The 11,221-nt window shown below is 44.7% G+C and overlaps 1 protein-coding gene across 2 annotated transcripts in view; it reads left to right on the top strand.

The window, feature by feature from the left end:
- Positions 1-11,221, top strand: part of CNMD (chondromodulin) — a 32,876-nt gene that overhangs the window by 7,227 nt on the left and 14,428 nt on the right. For both annotated transcript variants that reach the window (XM_006155507.3, XM_006155506.3), the window contains exons 3-4: positions 261-401; positions 9,988-10,101. In XM_006155507.3, the coding sequence (XP_006155569.1) occupies positions 261-401; positions 9,988-10,101 (255 nt within the window). The remainder of the gene's footprint in view (positions 1-260; positions 402-9,987; positions 10,102-11,221) is intronic.

Here is an 11,221-nt window from a genome sequence, read left to right as displayed (position 1 = left end):
GCCGGGATCTTTGTGAATCACTGAGCTATTTGAATAAGTATCAGAGTCTACCAAAGGTTTTACTTGTAAAGTATTTGAAGAAATCACCATATAAGTGATTGGTACTTGGGTGAGTTCCTCGTGTATAAATGAATTCCTAGTAAGGATGATTCCATGTATCTCTGAACAATATGAAAGCTAGGTCATACACTGCAGGCTTAAAGATAAGTCTTGAAGTGCTCAGAAAATAAAGCACCACTAACTCTTACCTTCACTTCCAGATTTACAATGTCCATTACACCATGAGTATCAATGGGAAATTACAAGATGGGTCAATGGAAATCGATGCTGGGAACAACTTGGAGACCTTTAAAATGGGAAGTGGAGCTGAAGAAGCCATTGAAGTTAATGATTTCCAGAATGTAAGTATATTTCGTGCATTTGAAGAGTTTAGCCAGGCAAGCCTGGGGACTTTTCCAATTTGGGGAGAAGCAGCATCGCTCCCACATGCCCGTGGCAACGGCTCCTTACAGCAGGTGTGGTGCTGCTGGTCCATATGTGCCCTGAAGCTTGTGCTCTCTGAGAAGGGACTACGCTTCATCCCTCGTCTACGCAAAGGAAAAACAACACCTCGGTGGTGTAAGACAAACCAAAACCGTTTATTCAATTCATGTGCTGAAAGAATTTTATCTTAATCTTTTTACTTCTAGGAAATAAAAGCTATAGGCTACAAAGAAAAATAAAGTTTGATTTAACACACACACAATACCATAAACTTTTTTAAAACATGAATTATTTATTGGGAATAGCAGTTAGTGTAATGGCTATGTCGCTGGACTCCCATGTAGTCAACCACAGTTCAAGTCCCAGACCCAGTGACTTAAACTCACGCCAGACACGTGTGTCTGCGTGTGTGCCCAAGATCCCAAGAGGAGAATGAAGGAGAAGGGACTACAGTGTGGCCATTCCCCCAGGGGGTGATTTCTCGCTTTCTCTCTCTCTGTCTCTCTCTGTCTTTCTGACGAGCGCATGTGCCCTATTGCAAAAACCTCTAGTAAAATGAATTATTTATTTAATTTTATTTATTATTATTATTTTAGAGAAATTTTTGCTATAAGGCATGTTCCCTCACCAGAGAGACAGAGAGACAGAAAGTGAGAAATCACCCCCCAGAGGGATGGCCATACTGCAATCACTTCTCCATTCTTCTCTCAGTGTCTTGGGTACGCACACACACATTCCCAGAGTTTTAAGCCACCAGATCTGGGACTTGAACAACAGTTGACTACGTGGACATCCAGCCATGTAACTCTTATACCACCTGCTGGTTCCTATTATTATTTTTTAATTTGACCAGAGAAAGGGAGAAAGCAAGTCACCAGGTCCAGGACTCAAACTACAGTTCACCATGTGCAAGTCCAGCACCTTAACCACCATGTCACCTGCTAACCCCTGACAATACCACAATCTTTAAAAAGAACAGGTTCTGGGGCCAACAAGTAGTGTAGTCGTTGAGGTGCTGGACTCCCACATGGCCTTGAAAATCACACCGGGCATGTGTGCTTGCATGCATGAAATCCCAGAAGAATGGAGAAGGGATTGCAATACGGCCATCCCCCCAGGGTATGGTTTCTCACTTTCCCTCTCACTGCCTCTCTGTCTCTCTCCTGCAAGCGCATCTGCCCTATGGCAAAAAAATAAAATAAAATAAAATAAATAAATAAAAATAAATAGAAAAATAGGTTCTTCTGGATAGTATAAAGTCTTGTCAGAAAGATTTGAAAGCCCTTTCCTTCCATCCAGTCTTCTATAACACAGTGAATAAATTCTCAAACTATCCTAGAAGTTTGCAAGGTTCAAAATTTGAATTTCTAAAGAGGAGAGAAATTCTAACGACCTAATAATATCATCAATAACAGGAGGGATTTACCTACTTTTCTCAATACTTCTGATTTCCCATTTAATCCAGAAAATTTCCATGTACATATTTGCCTGTTACATGTTTTCTGACCATGGCCTATTACAGATGAAGTATTTGAGTCCCTTTTGAAAAGGAGACTTTGGTATTGTCTTACGAAAATTTTACTTCACTGGCTGTCTGAGATATTAAGCGACGCAGTAATGCTTCAGTGCACATCTGCAAAGTACAGTGTCACTCCACGCCCAATTTTCTGTGGGCCAGCATACAGAGTTCATTCTCTTTCATGTTCTAAGATGAGGAAGGGACATCACTGTGTTCTCCTGCTCAATCTGTAGAACTTTATGAAACTTCATAATGAGAAAAGGTTCTTTGAAAACTTCATAATGAGAAAAGGCCACCTCTGGGGTCACCAGGTGGCATAGTGGGTAAACTGCTGGACTCCCTCATGGCTGACCCCTGTTCTAGTCTCAGACCTGGCAGCTTGCTTTCTCACTCTCTCTGTCAGCCTGCTTTCTCACTTCCTCTCTCTCCCTCTCCTGTTCCTCCCTGGTAAGTGCACGTGCCCTCTAGCAAAATTTTAAAAATAAATAATAACAATTAATTAAATAAAATAAATAATTCTTTAAAAAAAAAAGTCTCTTCTCTTTTAAAAATTCTCTCTCTCTCTCTTTTTCAATTTGCTATATGGTATGTGCATTCACCAGAGAGAAAGAGAGGAAGAGAAAGTGAGAAAGCACCCTCTACGGGGGGATGGTCCTCACTATGCCACAGTCCCCTCTTCTCCACTCTCCTCTTGGGATTTGGGGCACACATGGACACACACTTGGCATGTTTTTCAAGCCATCGGGTCTAGTACTTGACCATGCCATTGGCAACGTGGGATCCAGCCACCTTAACCTCCATGCCACCTGCCGGCCCATAATGTCTCTTCTGATGATTTGTTGGTCCCCAAACACCTCATTGGCCAATCTTCCTCTGCTAATGAGGAACATTAAAGATGCTTTTTATTCGAATGAAAGCCTTCCACTTATTTGTACCCATGCCCAGCAGAGGCTAACTTAGAGCCCTGTGATGGTAGACAGGATCTGGGATGAGGACTAGCTGTGTTCGAGTGGTCTGTGCCCTGGGGACAGGCCCTGCAGCTCTGTATGTACCTAGCTGCTCTTTGTGCAGTCAGAGCTTTGCAGAGCGTCCTGGTCAGTGTGCAAGTGTAATTTCCCTGTACCTATTCAAGGCTTCTATTGCAAGGCCCGAGACAGGGTAATAGCATTTGTTCTTTGTACTACTCAGTATAAATTTATAAAATGCGACTCCCCCGCACACATCATTCAGTGCAGAACAAAATTGAATGCCTATGACATGCCACAGTCTCGGCCTATGCAAAGGGAGCTATCCAATGAATAAGAAAAGATCCATCTCTCTCAAGATGTTCAAGACATTCCTGTGTCAAGAATACCTTTGTAAAATAGTTTAATCCCAAACCTATATTTCTCTTTTATAATCCTTTGCTCCTTTCTAATAATGGTATCGATTGTGTTTTGTTCTCATAGACCGACAGGGCCACAAATATTTTATAAACTGATCAATTCTCTTTGATAGCTTCCACATTTCTCTAAGTCAGAACTGGTGAGTAGAATATTTTTTTGATGGATAGTACCTGTTCTGGGTTTAAACAAGCCTAGATTTTTGAAAACACATGAATCAGCCTCTATGGTACCTGCACTATTACTTTCTTCTCTAGTTTAAACCCTCGGTCCAATGTAAGACGTGTTTATTGAGACCTACTATGTACGAGGGAGAGTGCTAAGCATGAGGGAGGTAAAGGACATCTTTGAGAAGCTTGTGCCTCAAGGACCTTCCAGTCCAGCCCAGACACACACACAGCAGTGGCCTGGGGTCAGCCTGGGTACAGGCGGCAGCACTCTGAGCAGACTGCCGCAGAGCTCAGAGCACGCAGAGCATGCGGAGGAGACATCACCGCCAGTTAGGGGTTGCAGCAGGTTGGACAGAGATAGTGACAACTGAATCAGATCCTGAAGGATTGGGATTTCAGCTAGCAGGGAAATAGGGGCAAGGTGCCCCAGATGCAGGGAAGAATAATGAACATGAACGTGCAGTCCTGCTGCGGAGTTCTAAGTAGCCCAGTGCAGTCAAAGCTGGGGAAGGGGAGAGGATGGAAAGGCAATGGGGCCAGATTATGAAAGACCCTGAATTGTAAGCAGTCTCCCCACACTTCACCCAGGATGCCACCAAGATTTTAATTGAGCCCAGTGGGAAATAAGAACCTCCTGAGAAGAAACAAAAGCACTGAAAAAACTGCCCCAGGCTCTACAGGCTGAGATACAAAAACTGGGTTAGTTCAGTGTACTGGTTTCATTCTAGAGGGTTATAAACTCACACGCATCAATGCTAGGGGTTGGAGCTAACCCCCTTGGCTGTATAACAAACTCCTAATTAGAATTTAAAACATGGGGGCCAGCAGATGATGTGGAGGTTAAGGCACTGAATCCCCCATGGCTGACCACGCAGTTTGAGTCCCAGACCTGGTAGCTTGCACCAAGCACATACGCATGTGTGCCCAAAATCTTGAAGAGCATGACAGGAAAGGGATTGCAGTGTGGCCATCCCCCAGGTAGATGATTTCTCTGATGAGCACATGTGCCCTAATGTGAAAATAAATAAATGAGAGAAGAAAGAAAGAAGAAAGAAAGAAAGAAAGAAAGAAAGAAAGAAAGAAAGAAGAAATTAAGAAAGAAAGAAAGAAAGAAAGAAAGAAAGAAAGAAAGAAAGAAAGAAAGAAAGAAAGAAAGAAAGAAAGAAGAAAGAAATTAAGAGATGGAATAAACTGGTGGATATATGGTGCTCAACGTACAATTCTTTCTTTTCTTTTTTCTTTTTTCTTTTTTTTTTTTTTGGAGAGATTTTTGCTACAAGGCACGTGCGCTCACCAGAAAGACAGAGAGAGACAGAGAGACAGAAAGTGAGAATTCATTCCCCCCGGGAGGATGGCCACACTGCAATCCCTTCTCCATTTTCCTCTCAGGATCTTGGGCACACACGCACATGTGCCCGGCGTGAGTTTAAGCCACCAGGTCCAGGACTCGAACCACGGTCGACTACATGGAAATCCAGCAACATAGCCATTACGCCAACTGCTGGTCCCCCATACAGTTCTTTTAACTTTGTGACTATTTGAACATTTCAATTTTAAAAGCTGGAGGAAGAAAAAGAGTAGCATAACCTACCTAGCGGGTAGGTAATTGATGTCAAATGCCAATTTATGGCTCAGCCTGGTGGTGCAGTCCATAGCATACTAGACTGCAGTGCTGGAAGCCATACAACCAACTGTGGTTCAGATCCCCAGCCTGGTCAATCTGAACCTCACAGTTTGTGGGTGGGGGAAACATGCACACCCACAATCCTGATGTGCTGGAGGAAGAGGATCACAGCATGACCAGGCCCTGTCTAAGGAGCTTCTCTTCCACTCTTTCTTCCTCCCCTCTCCCTCTCTGGCCTCTTTTTTCCTCCTCTCCCTCTGTGTCCTCTTTCTCTCCCCTCTCTCTCCTGTATACTCATACATTCTCTACCATTAATAAAGAAAAAAATCAACACAGCACCCAACTGTAACATAAAGGAAAAATAAAACAAAAGTCATTTATAGCAAAATACAGACTTTGTATGTAAAGGTTCGGCCTGACATAAGACATAAATAAAGTTACTCTTCAACTAGTTGTTGACTGTCAGTGCCATAGGCTGAAATGCGGATGCAAGTCTATGCTGGCAAGTTAAATGCCATGAAACGTTTTCAAACAGTGGACAAAAGTACCATTTTCTCAGAAACTGCATTCCTAGAAATCCACAGCACATTGAAGCCATGCCTGGCCTGGCTGTGGTAGCACCCACTGGGCAGTGCTGCTCAGCAGGCTGAAACCACATGGGGGCCAGGGTTCGAGTTTCCATCCAACCTAAAAAGTAGTGTGTGGTAGCATGGTCTCGGCCACTTGGGAGGTTGAGGCAGGAGAACCGTGGCATGGCAAAAACCAAAAACACCACACAGACACACGTGCACACCAAAAAGTAAATAAAAATAAAATCACATCATGTTTATATAAAATGGTGTTGGTTTCCAGGCACAGATACTTATACAATTTTTTTTCCTTAGACCCAGGATAGTTAGTTCTTTGAGATTGCCCCAGGCCCTGCAGGACCTGGCACTCCTTGGCCCTACCCAATAAAGTTTAGGAGTGCCCCACTCTGACTACAAGAGGCTCCCTCAAAGATTTTTCTTTTTTTTTTTTTTAGAGAGAGAGATTTTTGTTATAGGGTGTGTGGACTCACTAGAGAGACAGAGACAAAAAGCAAGAAATCACCCCCTGAGGGAGATGGCCATGCTGCCGTCCTTTCTCCTCTCAGGGTTTTGGGCACATATACACATACACCCAGCATGAGTTTCAAGCCTCCGGGTCTGGGACTCCAACTGTAGTCAGCTGTGTGGGAGTCCAGGGACATAATCATTATGCCATCTGCTGATCCCCCTCAAAGTTTTCTAAAGTGTCTCCTTGGTGACAGGAACCCCTGCCTCCTGGAGAATCTCAGGTTTAAGCCACAGAAATGAATGAGATCTCTTGGAAAGAAAAAATATGCAGCTGAGCTGAGAGAGCCTGACTCTTTGATAAAAGGGTGTTAGATCATTGGAATCCTTTACTCACCCCCTCACTTGCAAATTTCTTCATTATCACCAGCTTCTAAGGTCTTGTTTGTAGAAACAGGAGCTTTGCTCAGCTTTCTTATGCTTCTTTTCGTTCCTTCTGTTTACTCTCTTAATATATCTGTCTGCTTGTGGATTTGTAGCTAGATGTGGTGGTTAATATGTGTGAATTCCTTCCTCCGGGGCCATCCTTGTGGGGTTTCAGTTCTCTGCAGTGCATAGACCATCTGAGCCAACTCAATACCAGATTCCCACTCAGTGCTGTGTTGAGTCCTTCAGTAGAATGAGTTCTCTCCTTTGGGGATATGGTAGCAGTTGTATGGGTGTTTCCTCTCACACATGTCACATTCAGAGGTCGTGAATATTTGAAGCTAAGAGAACATATTACTGGGACCAGCAAATAGCGTAGTGGTTACATTGATGGACTCCCACATGACTGACCATGGTTCAAGTCCTGGACCCAGAGGCTTGAAACTCATGCCTGGTACGTGTGCATGCATGCCCAAGATCCCAAGAAGGGACTGGAGGGAAAGACATTGAATTGTGGCCATCCCCACCCCCAGGGCAGGGAATTAGTTCTCTCTGTCTCTCCAACAAGTGCATATACCCTATGGCAAAAATCTCTCTTAAGAGAGAGAGAGAGAACATATCACATGGGTGTGGTCATTTCCCTCCCCTGCCTTCAGTTTTTTAGTCCCAGATTTACATGCAGAATGCCAGCCGTGGGCATACAGGAAGCAGTGGTTCTCCTGGGCGTTCTTCGGCCACCACCAGCAACAATAGCTTGTTCAAAATGCACCTTTTAGCCTCAGCCCAAATCTATTGAATGGGAAACTTCCAGGGCTCCAGCACACTGTCCCTTAATTAACAAGTCCTCTAAGTGATTCTGATACAAGGGAGTCTTCATGAGCCACTGGTACGGAGAAAACTTGGGTCGAAAGACTATTGCAGTCATTGAGAATCTTTGTTACCCCGAACAAATTCCTGAACAAGATCTCCCTGAACTGGGGAGGTCTTCAGCTTTAGCTGTACATCACAAACACCTGGGGGAACTTTTAGAACTACCAATGCCTGGTTCCTAGCCAGATCAATCAAGTGGGACTCTCTGGAGAGAGGTTCAGACATCTGTGTTCGTAAATCTCTCTAGGGGATTCTGGCACAGTGAGAATGAGAACTCTGCTGTAAGCCTTGGGCTTCCTCCTCTGTATGGGGATGAGGGTGGGGTGGGAGGAGATGAAGTCTCTGCCTCTCTCTGAAAGGCAGTACCAGAGAAATAGGTTTGAGTTACCTAGGTGGACATGACCCATTAGGCAAATTATGAGCACTCTAGGAAGAATCAGCCATTTTTTTTCTTTCTCCAGACTGTTTTTTGTTTTGTTTTATTTTTGTTTGTTTGTTTGTTTGTTTTAAGAGCAATTTTTGCTATAGGATACATGCCAGAGAGCCAGAGAGACAGAAGGCGAGAAGTCACCCCCCAGGGAGGATGACCATGCTACACAATCCCTTCTCCTCCTTTCTCCTCTTGGGATTTTGGGTATGCATATGCTCATGCACCTGGTGTGAGTTTTAAGCTGCTGGGTCTGGGACTTGAACCATGGTCAACTACATAGGAGTCCAGCAACATAACCATTATGCCACCTGCTGGTCCCTCTCCAAACTGTTACCACCGGTTTCCGTAAGGCTCCTGGATCTGACATGACAGAAGGTAAAACCTTCAAAGAACCTTCTGAAGTGTGATTTATATTAACTTCATTCTTCATTGAAAACTGACAAGCCCTGGGCCAGGATCCCTGCATCGTAAATGATTTTCTCCTTCTTCTATTCCTTAGCACTGGCCCTGGAACCCACTCTGTATCATCCCATTTATCTGGACTCAGCGGAAGATTGATTTGGTTCAGATTTGCATTGATGTCCATGTTATTCTGGCATAATATTTGTAGATTTTTAATACTATTTTTGGCCACTTGCTAGTCATGAAACTAAAAGCAGCAGGGTGAAAGTAAACACCCTGTGACAGAACGTCCAGTGACCCCTGGTGTCCTCTGGGTAGAATCCGTGCTAAGCTGTCAGCCAGGGCTGGACTTTGTGGCTGATGTCTCCCTTGAGGCTGGTCCATGGGCAAACAAGGAGGAGTCATTGTTTGTATCTCAGAGGGGACAAAACAAACATCCATGTCTGGGTGAGGTCTAGGAGCAAAGTTCAGCTGCCAGTGCTGTACGAAGCTTCACCATTTACTCTGGGCTCAGTAACTTAGGGGAACTCTGAATTCCTCGAATTAATTCATTTGATCAACATCCTTTGAGAACCTCTGTAAGGTAACCAAAAAGAAAAAGGAAAGATTCAGATGCTGATTGGAGAAGCTTATACATGAGTGAGCAGTGGTGACTAAGTGCTAAATGAGGAATGAAGATGAGATGGTTTGGGGATCAGAGAAAAGAAATCCCCCTTAGGGATGTTCAGAGAGGACTGAATAGAAAAGATGGTATTTCATGTGAGCTTGAAAGGATAGCTGGAGGAATTGACATGCGCTAGCTTGGGGCTAGCAGGTGGTGTAGTGGTTCAGGGACTGGACTCCCACATGGCTGCCCCCTGAGTCCCAGACTCGGAGGCCTGAAAATCATGCCGGGCGCATGTGCATGTGTGTGTGCCCAAAATCCTGAGAGGAGAATGGAGGAGAAGGGATTGCAGTGTGGACATCCCCTCGGGGAATGATTTCTCATTTCCTCTTTTTCTCTCTCTCTAGCAAGTGCACGCACCCTCTAGCAAAAATCTCTCTAGAAAAAGAGAAAGAACGGACTCTAGCTCAGCTCAGATGTCATCCCTTTAGTCACCTCTCTGACTTTGCTGTGTAAAGCATTATTCTCTGTCATTCCCATCTCCTACCCTTTTATTTCCTTCACAACACTTACCATTGCCTAACTTTCTCTCTATTCGCAGTTTTTTTTGGTTTGTTTTGTTTTTGTAGAGGTTACACGTCTTAGCCAGAGAGAAAGAAGAGGGGGGGCAGTATTCCACAGTGATGTGCTCACCCGCTGCAGCCTCCTCTCCTGTTTCTCCATCCCATCGCGATTTGGGGCAAATATGCACTTATTCCCAGGGTGTTTTTCAAGCTACTAGGGCTGGGATTTGAACCGTGATCAACCATGTGGGACCTAGCCCCCTTTGCACTGTGCTAACCACTGTACAAGGCTGGCCCTATCTCTATTTTTTATTATTGATCAATCATGATAAAAGGTAACGCCTCATAAATACAGGGGCTTTCTCTCTCTCATTCATCCTTAATAAATAGCACTTGAAACAGTACCTGGCATCCAGTAAACATCGATACATTGAATAATGGACAGATGGATAGCTGTCTGAAGAAACTTTCATTTCACAGGGCATCACAGGAATCCGTTTTGCTGGAGGAGAGAAGTGCTACATCAAGGCGCAGGTGAAGGCTCACGTCCCCGAGGTGGGCACCATGACCAAGCAGAGCATCTCCTCAGAGCTGGTGGGTATGAACGTGCTGAGACAGTGGGGTCTGGCAGGTGTTTGAAGGCACAGTCTACTTGCTGGATAGGTGCATGACTAGAACCTGAGTCCTATTTCTTCTCAGCCAAAGGAATTTAAACTAGTTCTGTTCTCCTGGTTCCAAGGAATCATTCCTCCATGGTGTAGTACATTTAAAGTTTAGGGCCCAGCTACAGTGGCCAGTGCCCCTAAAACACTGCGCTCTACAGGCGAGGGCCACAGGGGAGGCCCAACTCAGGAGGCTGAGGCAGGAGGACAGCAAGCTACATAGCAAAACTTTTAAAAACATTTTAGGAAGCTATTTTTTTCTTTTTTTTTAGAGAGGTTTTTGCTATATGATGCGAGCACTTGTGAGAGACACAGAGAGAGAGAGAGAGAAAGTGAAATATCACCCCTCAAGAGGGATGGCCACACTGCAATCCTTTCTCTTTCATCCTTCTCTTGGGATTTTGGACACACACACCACATGCCAGGTGAGTTTCAAGCTGCCAGTCTGGGACTTGAACCATGGTTAGCTATGTGAGAGTCCAGCTATATAACCACTATACCACCTGCTGGCCCCAGGAAGGCTTGGGTTTTTTTTGTTTTTTTTTTTTAAATTTTGACAGAGGGTGCATGCAATCGCTGGAGAGAGACAGAGAGCTCATGGGGAAAGGTCATGCCACAATCACTTCTCTTCATCTTTACCCCCTCTGGAGATTCTGGGCATGCAAGCACACATGTCCAGCATGATTTTCAGCCTTGTCCAGACTCAGGAAGCCATGTGGCATCCAGTTGCCTCAACTACCACATCAGTGGCAGCCTGGTGAGCCGAATTTAAAGTACATAAAGGAGTTAGGTGTTCACATGGCCCTTATTTGCCCCATGTTTGGGAACTTTCTGAACAGAGAGTAAGACTCCACAGAAAAAGGTAAACAATTCCAGAAAATAGAATCTTCATTCAAGAGGACTCAGAAGCTTGACAGCCTCAGCCCCTCTCACTGCGGGCATTCCTCTTGACTCCCCTGGTGGCTGATCTCTGAGCCTCCGTAGGCAAGCAATGACAGGATACCCCCAACTGTGTGGCAGCCAGCTTCACTGGGGGGAGGTGCTTTTCCCTA

This window comes from Tupaia chinensis, unplaced genomic scaffold, assembly GCF_000334495.1.
Source record: "Tupaia chinensis unplaced genomic scaffold, TupChi_1.0 Scaffold000458_2, whole genome shotgun sequence".
NCBI lineage: Eukaryota > Metazoa > Chordata > Mammalia > Scandentia > Tupaiidae > Tupaia > Tupaia belangeri.
Note: the sequence above shows the minus strand (reverse complement) of the source record. Positions and strands in the feature narration are given on the sequence as shown.